This window comes from Ursus americanus, chromosome 2, assembly GCF_024610735.1.
Source record: "Ursus americanus isolate L20-20 chromosome 2, mUrsAme1.1.p, whole genome shotgun sequence".
Classification (NCBI taxonomy): domain Eukaryota; kingdom Metazoa; phylum Chordata; class Mammalia; order Carnivora; family Ursidae; genus Ursus; species Ursus americanus.
The window spans coordinates 31741086-31759556 of record NC_142128.1 but is presented as its reverse complement, the minus strand read 5'-3'; the positions used below and the strand labels follow the sequence as shown (position 1 = coordinate 31759556).

The window sequence follows — 18471 nt, the reverse complement described above, 5'->3', positions numbered from 1 at the left end:
ATGTTAAGATTCTGCAAGATTAAGAATCGCTAGAGAGAATGCTATAGGTAACCCTACTCTTCCTGTTAAACTACCTCTGTTCAAACGCGGGAACCAAATAGATTTTTACAGCGAGGGGATCCTGTAGTAATCACTCAAAGTGTGATCTACAGAAGGTCCGAGTGAATAATCGCATTGCAGACACCGTTGCTTGCCAGGCCCCTAGTGTCACGGGCACCACTGTGTGCTTGTGTGACTTTCCTGACAACCCTAACAGGACCACCCCACCCCCCAGCATTTTCTTTTGAAAGAAGTCAAGCATACCACCAAGTTAAATGAATTGTACAGCGACCAGTCTTCTGCTATATCTAACACTGACGTTCTGCTGCTAACATTTTCCTCCACTCGTTTTATCACGTATATACTCCATCCATCAACTCTTTTTTTTTTTATGCATTACAAAGTAAAGTAAATTGCAGACATCCGTACCCTTCTCCCTAAACACATCAGCACACGTAGTATGAGGTGGAGCTATAAAGTCGTTCTATTACCCTGTCCTACAGATGAGGCAACCAAAGCAAAGTCACGTGCCCAGGGTCAGCACACCAGAAGGTGGCAGAGGCGCCCATTCTAGGATTTCTAGAAATCCTGGAGCCAGCACTAGGTCACAGTTTCCCTGGGCGACCAGATTCTAGCACACGTCCTAATATCTGCGTCCCTGATTACTGTTCCCCTTTGCAAATCCGAGGATTAGCACCAGCACATTTTTTTTCCCTTTCCTCTTGGAGGGAGCTGACTCCTATGCCTGGCAGTAGAAATGTGCCAAGACCTGCTCTCCATCCAGGAAGCTTCACACTTTACAACGGCCCCCAAGCTGTGCTGGGAAGGAAAGCTTTAGGGAGCTTCAAAGAAGACAAAGTAATTGATTGCTACTTGGAGCAAATAACCCATAAGCTGTCCGTGGGTTGATGGAGAAATGGTTACTTAATTTTCTTCAAAGGATTGATCTGACTGTCAGGAGAAGCAGCCAACCTAATTGAGTGTGCTTGTTCGCACCCTAAGTGGGAGCAATTGAGTCTCATTCCTGTTCGGGCTAAAGAACGTCACACGCCGTGCCTGGAGGCTCCCCCTGGCATGCATCAGGCTTGGGAAGGGCTGGGGTTGCTGGTGCAAGACCATCCTCCTTGGGTGGGTTTGTAGAATTTACCAGGGCCTGGTCCCTGTCTCCCCAGGACAAGACCCCCTTTTCCAAGCCCTTGGTGCAGCTCCCAAGGAAACTTGTGTGAGTAATGTTCTTTCGCTCCAGGACGCCTCTTATTGTCATTTTGGTAGTGGATGTTGATGGAGTGGTGACATTCGGGAGATGGATTGCCCCTTCCCACCAGGCTTCGGATTGACCGTCTCATGCTACCTGCCCCCCAGAGAGCCACGCGGAGTCCGATGAGTCATCATTCGCTTCCCAGCTGTGCCTTACTGGCCAGTTATGGCCTCTCCCCTCAGTTGCATTCTGTCATCACGGAGCCGTGCCAGGCTGGCTTTCCCTGGAACCACCGTCAAAGCTTTATTCACTGCCACAGACTACCTTCTGTGTGAGACACAGTGGTGTGAGACACACCACTACCTTGGTGTGAGGCCAATTCCCAGAGTGTCGGACAGCTCCAAAGGGCTGCCATCTGTCTATGAGTCTGGAGGCTCGAGGAGCCCCTGGGCTCAGCCTGCCTTGCTCTCCCTGTATCCCTGCTCCTGAACAGAGCCTGAGGGGAGGCACAAATACCTAGCCTGAATCTACCCTCCCTGCCAGGAGGCACAAATACCTAGCCTGAATCTACCCTCCCTGCCCTCAAGGGCAGAAGAGAAACAGCTTTTCCCCAAGCTAGAGAAGGGCCTGGGTCTGCCACTTGAGGGGGCCACCAAGTGCTCGGTGCGGGGGAAACTTGGCAAGGACAGTCCGGGAACACACAGGCAGCTTTGCAAAGTCAGCCTTCCTGAGATCAGAACCCCCAGGGCCTGCCTACTGAGAGCTCAGGCCATTTGGATATCCCCTGCCAGAGCGAGCCAGCATCCTGCATCCTTAAGAGCTAGCCCAGGTCAGGCACACCCCCTTCTCTGGGGGAAATGAGGGTCGGTCCTCTCTCAGGCGCCATCCAGACGACTAGACCCCAGGTTACAATAACCTTGTTCAGGTCACGTGTGTGCTCTGGCTTCCTATCTCGCCGTGTCATTATCAGTCCTGTGTCCTTGGGATGTTACTTGCTGTCCCACATTTGTGTCCTCTGCAATCAGTGATCCCACCTTACAGGATCCTGGGAACGTGTCAGGTGGGAGCTCAGCACCAGGCGTATAGAAACGCTCCATATGGGTTTTTAGGGTGCCGGTAGCACCAGTCAACTGCTGGAGGGAGGGCTCCCCTATCCAAAAACCCAGCCTCGACAATCTTCCAGCCTGTGCTTGTGGAGAACCAAAGCCTGCCGTGACACGAGATCCCCACTGGACAGAGCCTCCAGCTGCAGAGAGAGTCTGTGATCCCGCTTGTACATACAGAGGAAGCGGAACCACGCGTTCCTTGCGAAAGCAGTCATGTGGCTTTCTGCATGCAAAGAAATCCTGGTCTCCTGTCAGCTGCGAAGTCTCACGATGGTCCTGATATCTAGGAATCCCAGGGTGGTCTGCCTTTCTCAAGGAATCCGGGTTCCCTGTTCCTAAGCCCTTCCTGACCTCTGGTTAACAGCACACGCCTGGGAGACTTGATAGTGTTACTGAGTTGCTAATCTCAACTCCAGCTGTGGTGGTGTTCCAAGAATTGACCCTAAAGCCCAGATTATTGGATTTCAAAGCTCTGGAAATTCAGCTGGCCTAGAAATCCCACAGTAAGGATAAAGACTTCGCTTCTAAATGCATTTGGAGCCACCACCGCCAAGAATTAAATTACGGTATTGGCATCCATATTTTATTATGAAGAGATTATTTAAATACAGCAAAAGTCAATCAGCCCCATTTATCACTCGGTAATGAGCTATAGCCTGTCAGAGGGAGCCATGGAGGAAGGCCTCAGCCCGGGGGCTGAAATGACAGTGGTTGGGAAGTCCTCTGCCTCCACACAGGAGGACCAGCAGTCATTAGTGTCCCTCCATCTCCTTGACAGATATTTATTCCATGCCTGATGCTGCCCAGAACCCTCTTAGCAGTGTAGCAGTGAAGGGACCAGCCAGGGCCCTGCCTTCCGGGGCCTTACGTCTAGATAGGGAGCAGGCCTCAACCAGGAAGGAAGGGGTGGACGGGATGTTGGGGACTGGTGAGCATTGGGGTGCAGTCAGGGGTGAGTTGCGTAGATGGGGTGGAGAGGGACAGGGTGGGTGGGACAGCCACAGATGAGGGGTCAGGGCGGGGGCCCCTCGGAGAGGCCACAGGCCTGTGTAGCTCACCTACTATGACCCCACAGGAGTTCTGAGAAACAACCAAAAACCATGAATCATTTTCTCCCTCTGAAGAGCCTTGCTTAGTCTAGAGCCTGCATTCAGAAAGCATAACTTTGCCCCAGGCAGAAGGGCTCTGAGTAGAGTGTAGTGGCTGCAGAAAGTTAGGGTGCTGCCAAGCTCCAGCCACGGCTGGTAAGGGCCACACAGCGTGTGTCTGTGCTGCACGCTGGGCACTGCAGGTGCCGGGCTCCAGGCCTCTCTGGAGCCTGGAGCTCGACGGCCCTGCCAGGGCTCGGGTCTCCGTTTCATAAGGAAGGAACCCAGGACCCAGAGAGGGGAGTGGCTTTAGGGTCACATCATTGGTAGTGCCAGAGCTGGAACTTAAACCCGGGTCCCACGGCTCCGAGCCCAGTGTGCTTTTCCTGCGTCTGCACTTCACAGTAAAGTGGCTCTTCCATGCTTGTTCCTTTTCTCCTCCTCTCTCTCAACACCGTAAGCTGCTGTTGGAAAATGGCTGCCTTTCCTTTCCCTTTGTCCCACAAAACATTGCAGAACCCTTCCTGCCTTCCAGATGGCCAGCCCTGAGCTCTTGCTCCAGATTGGCCTTCCATGACGTGGTATACAGCCCCTGGTGGTGTGGGAAGAATGTAGCGTTGCAGGTGTGCCTGGACACAGCTCGAAATTACAATAGATCGAAACAATTGCTTTCGCAATTCTCAATTGCCAAGTAACAAACCACCTTCAAATGTAGTGCCTGAGAACATCAAGAGCCATTTATTTTGCTCACAGACCTAGAATTTGCCCAGTGGGGCTTGGCAGTGCATCTCTGCTCCACGTGGCATCTGCTGGAGGCCGGCAAGTTGGGCCTGAGGTCTTGCTTTGTCCCTGTGCGTGTCTCCATGGCTCTTTGGGCTTCCGTATGGCATGGTGGGTAGGTTGGTTCCAAGAGCATTTGGTGACCTTGCCTCAGAAACCATGTTAGGACCACATAGACTGTGCTCCACTGGTCCAGGCAATCACACAGGCCCACCAAGCTTCCAGGAGAAAAGACCCCAGCACTTGATGGGAAGAGGGCCAAGGTCACACTGTAAGGAGAGCATGTGAGGTGGGAGGTACTGCTCTGGCCATCTCTGAAAAGAGTAGTCCGTAAAGAAACCTGTTTCAGTGCCTGTCTGATCCTTTCGATGACATCAGGGAGGCCTCCGATTGGCTCTGGTTTGTCTTCGAACTTCTCTAACTCTTGGTTCTCTCTGTTTATCAAAAGAGTCCGCTTTCGGCTACAGTTTAATGAAGGGTCTTCTTAATCTGTTTTCTTGGTTGCTTTATTTACAATAAATAATTCTGGTTTTTCATTCTTGGTAGTGGTATGACATTTTCTTTTTAAAATAAACTTATTTTAGCAAAATGTGAGTGCTTTCAAGAGAAAAAGTAAGCACAAGCCCTACTTTGCTGCTCTAGACTGACTCTCACATGCGCGCATAGACAAGGCGGTTCCTTCGTCCCCTGCAGCAAAACTTAACAACCTCAGTGGCCATCAGCTGGGGAGCTGTTCAGTCACTAAGTAATCCCTCCAGTGGGCGAGGGTGCAGCTGTGACCAAGAGTGAGGCAGGTCTGTCTGCACATGTGTCCCCAAGACGCACGGTTATGTGGCAAGAAGCACAAGGTGGAGTGCATAGCATGCTACCCTTTGTGGACAGGCAAGGCGGCGAGAACATAGCTCCCCTTGGAAATGCACGGGAATGGATGCCAAGAAACTGGGGTGGTGGTTGCCTCTGGGAGAGACGGCAGGAGAGACTTACCACCCACTGTAAAAAATGTCATACTTTCTTAAATGGGAACATAAGAATGTGTTGTGCGTTCGAATCTACATACTTTCAAATAAAATTAAATGGCAAATCTCCCTTCCAAATAAATGATACAAAAGGCAGTGCCAGGGGAAGAGAGACATGTCCTCTCCCCCTGCAGTGAGGCTCCACTGGAGGCCTGCCATGCCTCCGGGGCCCTGGGGTGTGATGGAGACATCTGTCATCCCACCTGGTCTTCCTGTAGGGTGTGGAGACTTGGTCTGCATGGTATCCTCTGGTCCCGAGCCCCTTGAGGTGGGACCAAGCCTCACTCTTGTCAGTCTGGCTCCCTAGGACAAGGCCTGACGCCCACAGTTCTGCTGAACCTGCTGCCAGAGCTCTAAAGCTCACACACGTCTGTCCCGTTTGGAAATGTGCACGCCTGTGTACCGAGAGGTGCTGTTGGAGAGACCTGGCTTCCCGCCATCTCCCTGTTCGTGGTGGTGGTCACCGCCTTCCAGATCAGGCAGAGCTGGCTGGCCCACAGCTCAGCCTCGTGCTGCTTCCCAGCCCTGCTGGGCCCCAGAAGGACCTGAGGCCCTATGTGTAGGAGTGTGGAAAGAGATTCACTTTTTCTTTGTTTAATTTTAAGTGCAAAGATAACACACCTCTTCCTTTGAAAAATCAGAATGTTGCATTTAAACCCTCATGACCTTGACCCCCCCCACCTTTAGTCCCACCTCATCCCTTCCAAAAAGGCAATCACTGTGTACCCTGCCAGACATTTTCTTAACTTTCTCTCTTACCCACATGCAGGAACCCGTAGAGAATAGACAGCCTGGTTCTGTGAGGCTTGATTTTACACGAATTGCGTTCCACTGCCCATGTCCTACTGCAACTTGTTTTTTCCACTCTCCAGTATGTTCTTGAGGCTTCACTGTGTTGAAATAGCCAGAGATCGAAGTCATTCCTTGTTGTCGCTGGTTTTGCACTGAATGGACGTGTATGGTTGTTTTTTTTAGACTTTCCCTTGTTGTGGGAGATTTGGGTCACGGTAGACCCAAATCCTGCTGTCGACGTCCTTGTTCGCGTCTCTTGGCCCTCGTGGGTGTTTTTCTTGGGAACATACCACTTGCCAGGTCATATGGTGTGAAAGTTTCAGGTTAAATAAACAACGCTAATGTGCCCTTCAAAGTGGCTATGTTGGCTTATTCTCCTACCAGCCGTGTTTGAGAATGTCGGCTTCTCTGTGTCCTCGCAAACACCTTTCTTTTCCCCAGTTGATGGGTAAAAGGTTGAGATCTTGTTTAAATTTTTTCCTGTGTTCTCGTGAGGTTGAGTACCTCTGTGTGTGTTCATTGGCTGTCTCCTTTCTCTTGTCTGTGAATGGCCTCTGGGAGTCCTTCACGTTTACTGCAAGATCTTTGGCTCCTAGAGACATTTTCTAGTTATTTCACTGAGTCTGTAAAGTCATTTGTTTTATATGAGTTAAGTTTCAATTGTGATGTAATCAGTTTACCAGTCTCCACACCCGTCTCCGGGTATTTATTTTTTTGTAAGTGTTGATTCTTTCTTTTTAAAGAAACCCTCTCCTGCCCCTAAGATCACGTGGATATTCTCCTATATTGTCTTCTGGCAATTTTCTGTAAATTTTTGAACTAGAATCCTAGGCCCTACTCCTTTTGAAGTGATGTTGGTAGGGGGAGGGTCCCACGGATTCGGATGGGCAGCAGGATCTGGGCAGTGCCAGTGTGCAGGCCACAGGCCATTCCTGGGAGTCGGCAGGGAGGCTCTTGAGGCCGTCACACCCTGACAGTCCTCCCCTTGTCCTCATGTCCCTCCCGGTACCTCAGCACTGGCATGGCTCCTCCGTCTCGGAGCGAAATCCAGGGCACCTGCATAAAGGCAACCTGCATAGGACTAGACTGTGGGCGGGACCGGGTTCTTTTTAGCAGCTCTCCCTTGGGTCCTCCTTCACCTAAGACACTGTGGCCATCCAGAGAGGAGCAGACAGCTCGTGTCCCCAGGGCTCCACACAGGGAATGTCCATAGCTGGCGTGGGAGCAGGCGAGGGCAGAGGTGGGGAAGGAGTTCCCCAAGATGACACCAAGAGGCCCATAGACGAGCCCCCCCCACCAGCATTCCCTGGTCTCTCAGGAGGAAGCCTACTTTATAATTGCCCCAAAGCTGCTGAAAAGCCAGAGCCTCCCTCACTGCGGAGGTCCTGCTCCCTGGGGACACTTACCTTTTAGTTTTCTTATGAAATCCCTCGTGGGAGTTTGATGTCTCAATTGCATTTCTGAAAGTTGTTCCGCTTTGGGGTTTTGTCCTTCCTTTTTTGTTCTTAGTGGTGGAGATGGTGGGTCTTTTTTTTCCCCCTGAAGGCTTTAAGGTCCTCGAGCTTTAGGAGGGGGTTGCCTACCTCCAAACCCATTGACACCTACACCCATGGTTTGCCTGCTTTTCCTGATCACACCCTCAGGGGCTCATCTTCTGTGAATGGGAAGAGAGAAGAAATCCTAGGAGTCCTGCTTAGAGAGGGGAAGGTGAGGAGTGGGGGAAAGGGAAGAAGGAAAGGAAAAGTATCCTTTATAGTTTTGCTTTCTATTTGAAAAGGTAAAAGATTGTCATTGAGGAAATGTTTTAAGTACTGAGTAAAGAAAATAAACCACGTGCCCCAGCAAACATGCTGGTAAGAATGAAGAGGCTGGCTTCACTTCTGAAGACAGGGCTGCCTGTGTTCCAGTAGGGCCCTCACCGGACATTCTGGATGACATAATTTTTAGAAATATTTTAAGGTCCTTGGCTGGGAAAGGGAGGAAGATTCCTGCCACAGAATACGAAGAAAGCAGCACCCAGAGAGTTGATCCTGCCTGGTCGCTGGTGTTTGCCACAGGGCTGCTGGCCATCCTAGGCGGGCCTGCCCCAGGGAGAGCACACAGAGCCTGAAGCCCTTAAAAGCCCAGAGGGTGCACTGGAAGACATCCCCATGAAGCCACAATCCCAAACAGATTAGCCTTCAGACCATTAAACTGAGCCGTATTGGGGGAGATGGTGCTGAGAGAGGAGAGAGACTCACCTATCCTCTGTAGAGCTGAAGGAAAAGTAGAAATGGGGGAAAACCGTTGGGGAATACCTGAGCCCAGGTTTGTCATCACCTGCTTTCAGGGCCAGGATTTCTACTGACTGTGTTACTACCTTCCTCCCCTCCCCCCACCCAGCCACCCACCACCAATATTTAAGCCACATACTTGGTTCCGGCGCTCTCGGTAGAACTCACTGGGGTGACACAGGTGTCCCACAGCTGGAACGCAGTGATGTGCAGCTGTGAATGTGCTCAAACCCCAACTGTACACTTAAAAATGGGTGCGTTTTATGGTAGATAAATTATAACTCAGTAAAGCTGCTTCCAAAAAAAAGCCCACCTACCATTCTTCTAATCAAAGTTCTTCTAGCGTTTCAGTTTTCTTTTCTGCACTTGTATTTTCTTTGTAGGGCTACTTCTTTTTTTTTTTAACATAGCAAAATCATAATTAATATAGTTTTATCCTTTTTCATTTCAAATTTTAAAGTCTTTTCCAATGTCATTGCAATTATTCTTAAACAGGATTTTTTTAACTTGGGTTTTTAATATGTACTTCATTTTAAAAAAAGATTTATTTATTTTAGGGAAAGAGAGAGAGAACGTACTCAAGTGGGGAGGGGCAGAGGGAGAGAATCTTTAAGCAGACTCCCTGCTGAGTGCAGAGCCCAACATGGGGCTCCATCCCAGGACCCCGAGATCACGACCTGAGCCAAATTCAAGAGTCAGCTGTTTAACTGACTGAGCTACCCAGGTGCCCCTAAAAGCTTTTATTTTTAAGTAATCTCTACACCTAACATGGGGCATGAAGTTAAAATGCTGAGATCAAGAGTCACATGCTCTCTTGACCGAGCCAGTCAGGCACCCCAGTTTTTAATATGTACTTCAAAAATATATCTTGAGTACCTTCTCATTTTAAAATAATTTCAAGGAATGCAGTGGTATACAGTACAAACATTTAAGTTCTCCCATTGATACCCCCACCCCATACATGCACTCCCACCATCAATTCTCACTTCCCTTTCCATAGGCAACCACTGTTCACAGTTTGGTTAAATATAATTTTTAAATGGGTATATAATTTTGCATGTGATGGGGGAAAAATCATAACTTTTTCCCGTATTTGGGGACATTAGGTTGTTTCCTGTTTTGCCTTTTTTTTTTTTTTTTTTTTAAACATGGGGCAGAGGATTCCATTGGAGGAAATACAAAGTAGACCTTAGATTACATGGTCCTGTATTGCTCTGGTGATGTCAAAGCCATCAAGGACTGGTACTAAATTAGATACCAAATTTGGGGATAATTTCCAAGTGAGAGAAGGGACCCAGCCATACAGTAAGGATTCTGTGTTAAATGCTTTATCAGTCTGTTCTCATTTAAAGCACCAAACATCTCAAGAAAATGGAGATTATTCCCATTTTACAGATGGAAAACTGTGGTTCATAGGAGCCAAATGCCTTGCCCAAGATCACACACCATCTAGTGCAAAGCTTGGCTCTAAGTTGCCAGACACCAGATTGGAAGCTTGATGGTTCTATAACCAAGTAGGGGACTCTTGTTTTCGGTCTTAGCTTAATTTAGGCAAACACCATCACAACCATCAAACACCATTTGTCTGCAAGGAAGCACTGAAATGTTACAGGGATTCTCGGTTGTTGTTTTAGCTACAGTTTAAGTGCCTCACGTGCAGTAAACGTTGTACTAATGCTTTATGTACTTCATTCAGTTATCACCTTGAAGGGGGTGGGCATTATTGCCATTTACCAGATGGGGAATGTGAAACCCAGGAGGGTTAAAACAAACAAAAAAATGTTGCCCACTGTGACTCAGAGGAGGGACTCAGTTCTAGCGGTGTGTGACTCCAGGCCTGGGCTCTGACCAGACTCTGCTGCCCAGCAGAACACAAGTCCACTGAGCACCTGTCTGCATCAGGCTGGGCCACCAGACTGTGTTTCATTTTGTTCTCCCTCTCCCTCTCCCCAGACAACAGCGACCTGATCGCGTGCACGGTGATCACCAAGGACGGCGGCATGGTCCAGCGCTTCCTGGCTGTCGATATTTACCAGATGAGCTTAGTGGAGCCCGATGTGTCCAGGCTCGGCTGGGGAGTGGTCAAGTTTGCAGGCCTCCTGCAGGTATGATGGCGAAGGAATCTCGACGCTCTTCTTGGATGGCTGAACAGACACACACACAGAAGAATCATCTCCACAGTTAATTTCTGAGGATACAAGGAATACACGAACAGGCTGTCACTGAAAAAAGTTGAAACACTACAGAGATAAGGATCAAGTATTCTTTGACCCAAACCCTCAGTTCTTAAACTTTCTCCTGCATTGTCAGTATGGTCCTTCCAGAGCTGGTGCTCCGCCAAATGCACATATAAATACAACTGCATGTGCTGTTTATAAACATTGTGTACACATACTTGAGGGGGGGGTGTGTTTTATAGTGCCACAGTGAACGTATTCTTTTTTTTTTTTTTAAGATTTTATTTATTTATTCGACAGAGATAGAGACAGCCAGCGAGAGAGGGAACACAAGCAGGGGGAGTGGGAGAGGAAGAAGCAGGCTCATAGCGGACGAGCCTGATGTGGGGCCCGATCCCAGAACGCCGGGATCACGCCCTGAGCCGAAGGCAGACGCTTAACCGCTGTGCCACCCAGGCGCCCCAGACAGTGAACGTATTCTAAACTTTTTTTGTTCATTCAGTGTATGTCTCAGAGCTGACTGCGTTAGTATATGCAGACTTACTAGTATTCTTTTAACTGCTGCGTGACCATACAAGGCATAGTTAGCTAGTACCCTGTGGCTGTGGCCAGCATTTTACCTTTACAAACAGTGTTGCCATGAGCAGAACCGTCCTTCCTTCTTGAGCAAGGTTCCCCTAGGCAGCTATCAAGAAGTTGGGGTGTGCCTGGTTTCAGTGTTCATAGGTGCTGCCAAATTCCTCTCTCAAGTGACTGTTGCCACCGGCAACATACGGGAGTCCCCTTGTCCTCACCCCCTTTCTAGCAGAGATAGGCTCAAAATTGCCAAACACCAAGTTGGGACTAGGATTTTCTTAACATGTGTCTGTCTGATGGGTGACTAAAGGGAGCGAAGGACCAGAAGTCCTGAAGACAGCCTTCCAGCTCCTGTCCCCTGTCAGAACCCCCAGTCCCTGAGCGTCCAGCCAACTCTCCCTGGCCTGAGGCTTGCCCTGCTCCGAGGCAGCCCATTTCCTTGCTGGGCGGTCTCTGGTCACTGGCAGAGTCTTACTCGGGCTGACCCACGTCAACCCCTGCACAGTGTGACGTGTCGGCAGCATCCCACTCTCTTAGGGAGCTGCCCACGTGTTTTCCCCAACCTCCTCTTTTTCCAGATTTTTCCGCTTAAAAAATATCTTTTACAGAGGATGATGTGAGAAACCGTATGAAGGATCTTTCATTTAAAAAGACTCCCGTGTAAGAGGTTGTCCATTAGGTGATGTAGTGCTTCTTATTTATCTAGACTTAGGATCAATTTCCTTTAGAATTTAGTGGCAGGAAAAGTGTTTTTCTCCCTCGAAGAATTAATACATGTCCTCCATCAGACAATGAAAGGCACATAAACCTTTCCTTCTGGTCGCCTTCCAGTAGTTACTATTTATTTGACAGGCCATACTGTGTGCCAGATTCTCTGCTTCCGATGTGTAATATCTCATCTAATCCCCGCTGCAACATTCCGAGGCAGATACTCTTCCCAAGCACCCGCGCCAGATTTCATGCCTAAAACAACAACGATCTCACTTGGGGAGCCTTCTTAGCATTTTCCCCAGCTCCTGTAGCATGTCCGACTTCCGCGTCTACCTCCTGTCTCATGCCTTTACCTCACATCACCTCAAACGCTTGTGGGAGGCAGGTTCTTTATGCAGAATCCACTCTGAGGTTTTACAGGGGATCCGTCCTTAGTACACTTGCTGCGCGTGAGTTTTCTTCCATACCTTTCAAATGCAGCCTTCTTGACGTGCCTGCTAAATGGTCGTCCCTGTCCCTTTCTGAGGGCTTGCATGTTCCTTCAGGGATCAGAAATTCTTCAGACACATACAAATGGGTGCCAGGGATACCCCCTTCTTAAGAGAAGCCAGGAACAAGCTGGTCAGTAGATGCGTGAATATATCTAAGATCACGTCAGATGGCAATAGGCATTTTGGTTTGTTATCTGTCGTTTCTCAGAAGTCAGAACTGCTGGTTGTATGGTGACTAACATAATATAATAAAAAAACATTAAAATAAAAAAAAAAGAAGAAGAAGAAGTCAGAACTGCTGGAGTCCAACTGTTTGAGTCCCCGTGGCCCCTTGATGGGAGCACCCATTCATTCACTAGCTTACTCAGGTCCTCGTGGGTAGGGTCCCAGCCCCCACAGCCAGCATGGGCTCACTTTGAGTGTCCTCTCTGCGAGGCCTGGTCTGGTGGGTGCCCGTCCTTGACTCAGGCTTGGGAGGCTGCTCCTTCCGAGCAAAAGCCAAGCTGAATTTGGGGAACCCCTTTCTTGATGAGATGCAGACCCCACAGCTTCCGAGCCGCTGCCGTCCTCCTGAACCTCACGAACACCCTTTCTTTGGCTTCTTCTGTAGGACATGCAGGTGACCGGCGTGGAAGATGACAGCCGCGCCCTGAACATCACCATCCACAAGCCTGCTTCCAGCCCCCACTCCAAGCCCTTCCCGATCCTCCAGGCCACCTTCGTGTTCTCGGACCACATCCGCTGCATCATCGCCAAGCAGCGCCTGGCCAAGGGCCGCATCCAGGCGAGGCGCATGAAGATGCAGAGGATAGCCGGTGAGTGGCCAGCTCTGGCGGCTGTCCTTGGAGCCCTCGGGCTCTCACACTGACCTCTAGAAGAGGACACCTATGGCTTACGAGTTCATTGTGTTCTGGTGAAAGGACAGAGAATCTGCTCAGAATCCCCATTCCCCAGGTGTTTGATTTCTCGAGAGTTTCTAGGGCTGCATGGAAGAGAAGGAGAACCCTCCCTCACCAAGCGACAGGCCATGAGCAGACAGGTGTCCGTGTGGGACAGCTGTTCTCCCGCACACTGGAGTCTTCTAGCTTATACTTAGAAAATGCTTGGACATTCCTCTTCTACCTTTGATCCTGAACCCTTAAGATCACTAGGGTCTGTTCTGCCCATTGCTCAGAAGAGTAACCTGAGGCTCAGTGACTTGCCCAAAGTCATACAGACAGCTAATTGGCAGAACCCAAAAGCAGAACTTCTGACTCTAAAGCTCATCCCTTCCCCCTGTCCGTCCAGCTGTCGTGAGAGGCAGCTCTCCCCGCTTGGTGAGGTGGCCATGATGACCCAGCACTAAACTGGGAAGTCGGTGTATGCGTCATAGGCACTGTGGTGAATTTGTAAGGAGTCCTATGGCTGCCCCTTGCAGGAAGGCTCAAGCTTTCTTAGAAATCAAGGCATTAAAACAAGGGTGTTCCATTCATCAGGGCTGACAGCACGGCATTTCCCCGGGGAAGGGCATTCTATCAGCTCCTCAAATTATAAATAGTCTTTCTCCAGACACCAACGCCTTTCAGTCCAAGCACTGATGGTCATTCTGGTGTGGTTGCTGGGAGGCTTTCCAGCCCACTTGGGGAGGAGGGGTGCTTTCTAAACAGATTACCGAAAAATAAACACTTGGCGGGCTGGGTCTCTGGACATTACAGATTCGGTTCTTTACCGTGAGTGCCCTGTTGATTTGCCCAGGCCTGCATCCCATGCGGTCCCTGTTTCATTTCTCACTTAGCTGAAACTTGGCCTGTGAAATCATTACAGAAGCATTTTGTAATGTGCAAAGTGACTTAAATCATTCAGTCCTTTCTCTGAAGATTTATTTTCAGAAGGTTTTTTTGTTGTTGTTGTTTTTAATGTAAAGCAATTTCTCACCGCTGGCACGAAGGCTAAATATTTCATTTGAAAATTGAGAATTATGCTGTAAAGTGGCTGTTAGAACTAACGCCTTGGGTATTCCTTAAATTGATTTTAAAAAGCCCCTCCAAATTGCTATATCATGAGATTTGTTTGTGGAAGGGAAGACAGCAACTGTGACAGATAAACACACGCTCATAAATACACACGCGTGGATAGAGTCACCCTCACACACTTCCCCACGCACATGTACACACGTGAACTTTCAGGGCAGAATTGGCCCCATTTGCTTTGGGGTCTGAAATGACACCTTCGGCAAAGGCTGGCAAGGGTCTTTTGCATACGGAAGCCAAGGATCCAAAGTGAAGATAGCCCAGCCTGCATTTCTGAACCCCTCGCTAGGCACCGGCTGTTTTGAGCTCAGGCGGGACCTTTGAGGTCACGCTGGTCTCCCCAGCTGGAGGCTGCCGGCTGCCTGCTTGGCACTGTCCAAGTGCTGTGCCTGGCAGAGCCGCAGCCACTCTGGCTGCGGCCCACCCCATCCAGAGCCCCGTCGCCTACACCCCTGGCCCGCGCGATGAGCATGAACCACGGTGTTGTTTGAACATAGCCCTCCTGGACCTCCCGATCCAGCCGACGACCGAAGTCCTGGGGTTTAGGCTTGGCTCCTCCTCTTCCACCCAGCACCTGCCTTTCCGTTTCTACGACCAGTGCCGCCGGGGCAGCAGCGACCCCACGGTGCAGCGCTCCGTGTTCGCGTCCGTGGACAAGGTGCCAGGTAAGTCACCCCCACCCTGCGCCGCCTCTCGTCCCCACCTGGGCCTCCAGGGATGGCTCTCTCTGGAGCCTGTGCAACAAGCAAGCTTCCCTTCCCCTCTCAGGGTCTGCTCGGCTGGAAGCGCCCGTTTCTTAGAACTCATCGAAGCATAGCACAAGATGAGACACAAGCCCTAGGAATAAATCTTGGCTTTCCCTTTGGTATCCTGCCGCCTGGCTTTCGTTTTCCAGAGATTTTCTGGGGATGTGGAAGAACTTCTCAGAATTAAGTCTAAGAAGTTTCTTGGAAATTTCTTGGAAATACTTTGATTGCTAGTAATGAGGTTGTGGGGGAGTAGTTTCCTTCTCCGTGTAGAATGACTCGAGAGACGGTATATTTGGTTCCTCTTAGAGCTCCCAACGGGCGGTGCCAGGGTCTTCCATTCCAGAGCTGGGAGCACCCCTGCCCACTCTCTCCAAAGCTCATCTCGAAACCGCCTCCCTCCCAAAAAGAGAAACATGAAGAGAAAGTTCAAGGCCAGCTTGCTTCTCCAGAAGGGCCGGTGGGCCCTCCCCTTCCTGTTCTGGTGCGTCTACCTTAAGTAGATCCATGTGCACCCCAATCCCTTGAAAGGGAACTTTGCCCTTGATTACAAAACTTACAAAAGTTGGCGAGGCTATCCCCTGCAAGCGTTCAGGGTTTTGAACTTCAATTGATACATTATAAAATGTGTTTGAAAGCAGTTATCAATTTAAGAACAGCTGTTGATTTAAAGGGCGCTGTAAGGACCTGTCCAAAATCAGGGTCCTTCTTTTCCTTCCACTCTGTGATTTATCCTATATTTGTTCTTTGATTTCATTAACGTATTTTGGAAATGTATATACTGTAAGTATATGATATTTTTTTTTAAAGATTTTATTTATTTATTTGACAGAGATAGAGACAGCCAGCGAGAGAGGGAACACAAGCAGGGGGAGTGGGAGAGGAAGAAGCAGGCTCATAGCGGAGGAGCCTGATGTGGGGCTCGATCCCATAACACCGGGATCACGCCCTGAGCCGAAGGCAGACGCTTAACCGCTGTGCCACCCAGGCGCCCCAGTATATGATATTTTAAAACCCAAACAGGACATGATAAAATGAGAAATGAGTCAACTTTGCCCCAGAAGGAGTCACTGTTAACAGTTGCTTGCTTATCATTCCAGAAATGTTCATTTTATGCCATGTTTTTTCTTGTCTGTTTTTACACATGGGGTTGTACTACATACGTAATTCTGCACCTTGCCTTTTTTTCCCCACTTAATTCCATGTCACATGTCCATGCACCTAGACTGACTTATGGTAATTAATAATGAACTCTTGCGTGGTATTTTATTGTATGGCTGGACCAGAAAATCTTTTCTGTCATGTAGCATTGATGGACATTTGGGTCATTTCCAGTGCTTTGCTCTTCCAGTGTCATAGAGAACATCCTTGGGGTGGCCTCGGTATAACTGTTGCAAATCTTGAGTGTCTGTGGGATAAATTCTCAGCAGTGGATCTGCCGAGTCAGAGGGAGGCTTGTCTTCTTGACATATGTTAGCCCCAGCATGCACTCTGGAAAAGTGTACCCCTTCCCGTCCCTACCCACTGCCTGTGACTGTGTTCATCCTTAAAACCAGTCTTAGTCTCTAAGACTGATTGTGACACCACCTCTGTTTTCAGCTATGAAATGTGAGATGATTTCTGCCTACTCCAGGGTCTGGATGATTTTTTTTTTTAAGATTTATTTATTTATTTATTTATTTATTTATTTATTTATTTATTTGAGGGGTAGGTTGATTGCTGTACTTCGGCGCCTGACACTGTGCCCTCAGAGGGAGAGGGAGAGAGAATGTCAAGCAGACTCTGCACTGAGTGTGGAGCCTGACACGGGGCTTGATCTGACAAGATCATGACCTGAGACAAAACCAAGAGTCGGACGCTTAACTGACTGAGCCACCCAGGTGCTCCTGGAGGATTCTTTGTTAAAAATTGTCCAGATTTCTCCACGTTCTGTAGAGATGGTTGCTAAGTAAATATAAATGATGGCCCTGAGTCTGGGTTAAATACAGATTGGCTTGGTAAGAAATCATTCCCTTTTTTTTTCGTTCGTTCTTCTTTTTCTACACACAATTATAATTTATAACATTTCTGTAAGCACTGTCTTGTGATTTCTGTAATTGAGATATAATTGATATTTAACATTATATTAAGAAATCATTTCTTTAGGGTCATTAGGGTTTCATCTCAGGAACGAACGGGTTAAGGAGAAAAACCTGGGTCTTATTTCCGTTCCATGCTTTTTGGAACAAGGCAAGTGTAAATAAATAAATAGAGCAAATGTCACATTCTTCAGCATCTGCATAATCATATTTCTGTTTGCAGAAGGCTTTACAGTGCCTGACTGCAAACTTCTCCCACCCTGCCTGGGCTCCAGGGGAGAAGTGAGGTCATCCAGTGTGGGGGTATGGTCCTGTCTACCATGGCCGAGGCCTGCCTGGCAGGGGGCTGGCATAGCTGGAGTGCCTCTATCCTGTTGCTGGTCCCAGGGTTGGGGTATTTGAGGTCGAGCCATTTGAGACTGTGGCAGGGCAAAGGTAGCCGCCAAAGCTGGCCATCTGCCCCTTCCCTGTCTCTTGCCCCTGACAGCCCCTGGAAGTGCTGCTCAGCTGTGTTGGGGGGAGTGGGGACATTGACGCCAGTGGGCCCCCAAGGGCTTCTGCTGTGGGCCCTAGGGGAGAGAGGCCTTGCTGCCTTCCCGCACTGGTCTGTATTGGAGATGTGACCTAAAGAGCAAGTGAAATCCGTGAGCCTCGGCATGACGCAGACAGAGGGAGGGAAGCTCTCCCCGCCCTGCCCTTCCTCACCCCCTGCTGTCTCAGTAGCCTGCCCTACAGCCGTCCAGCATCTGGAATCATCTGTGATCCTCCTCTTTCCCGTCCCATCCCCACTGGCCTCCTCTGCCTCCGGAGTATGTCACATCTTTTCTACCTGTTCTGGCCACTAGCCCTCGCCCTCGATCATGCAGGAGCTTCTTCAGTGTTCTCAGCCTCACCTCTTCCCTTTGGCCAGAGGGATCTTTCTAGAACATAAATCAGATCACATCATGCCCCTCCCTGCAACCCTCTAGCAACTTCCCATTGCACTTGGAACAAAATCCCAATCTCTCATTCTGGTCTTGTGTGGTTGTTGTGAGATTGGCCCCAGCTGGCCTCTCAGATGCAGCCCCCCAACTTCCTTCCGTCCCATACCCCAGCCGTACCAGGCCCTGCTGCTCCTCTGAGCCAGTGCTTCTCAAAGTTTTGGCCCCAGGACCCCCTTTAGACCCTTAAAAAAAGTATCAGGGATCCCAAAGAGCTATAGTTTATATGGGCTTACATTTATGAATATTTCACGTAGTAAAAATTGAAACTAAGAAGTGCTTTAACTATTTACATATTTATTTTTTAAATAAAAATAAACCCATCACATGTAAATATAAATAACATAGTTTTTAATGAACAATAACTTTTCCAAAGTGGAAAAAAAAAAAACAACACAACAAACTTCATGT

At 49.0% G+C, this 18471-nt stretch overlaps 1 protein-coding gene across 8 annotated transcripts in view; it reads left to right on the top strand.

Annotated features, from left to right (window-relative positions):
• CLEC16A (C-type lectin domain containing 16A) overlaps window positions 1-18471 on the top strand; it is a 201455-nt gene that overhangs the window by 134846 nt on the left and 48138 nt on the right. For 4 of the 8 annotated variants that reach the window (XM_045784362.2, XM_045784361.2, XM_045784364.2 and 1 more), the window contains exons 19-21: window positions 10246-10397; window positions 12858-13062; window positions 14754-14921. In XM_045784362.2, coding sequence (XP_045640318.2) covers window positions 10246-10397; window positions 12858-13062; window positions 14754-14921 — 525 coding nt within the window. The remainder of the gene's footprint in view (window positions 1-10245; window positions 10398-12857; window positions 13063-14753; window positions 14922-18471) is intronic. The other 4 variants (XR_006777240.2, XR_006777241.2, XM_087870467.1 and 1 more) reach the window with 2 other exon arrangements.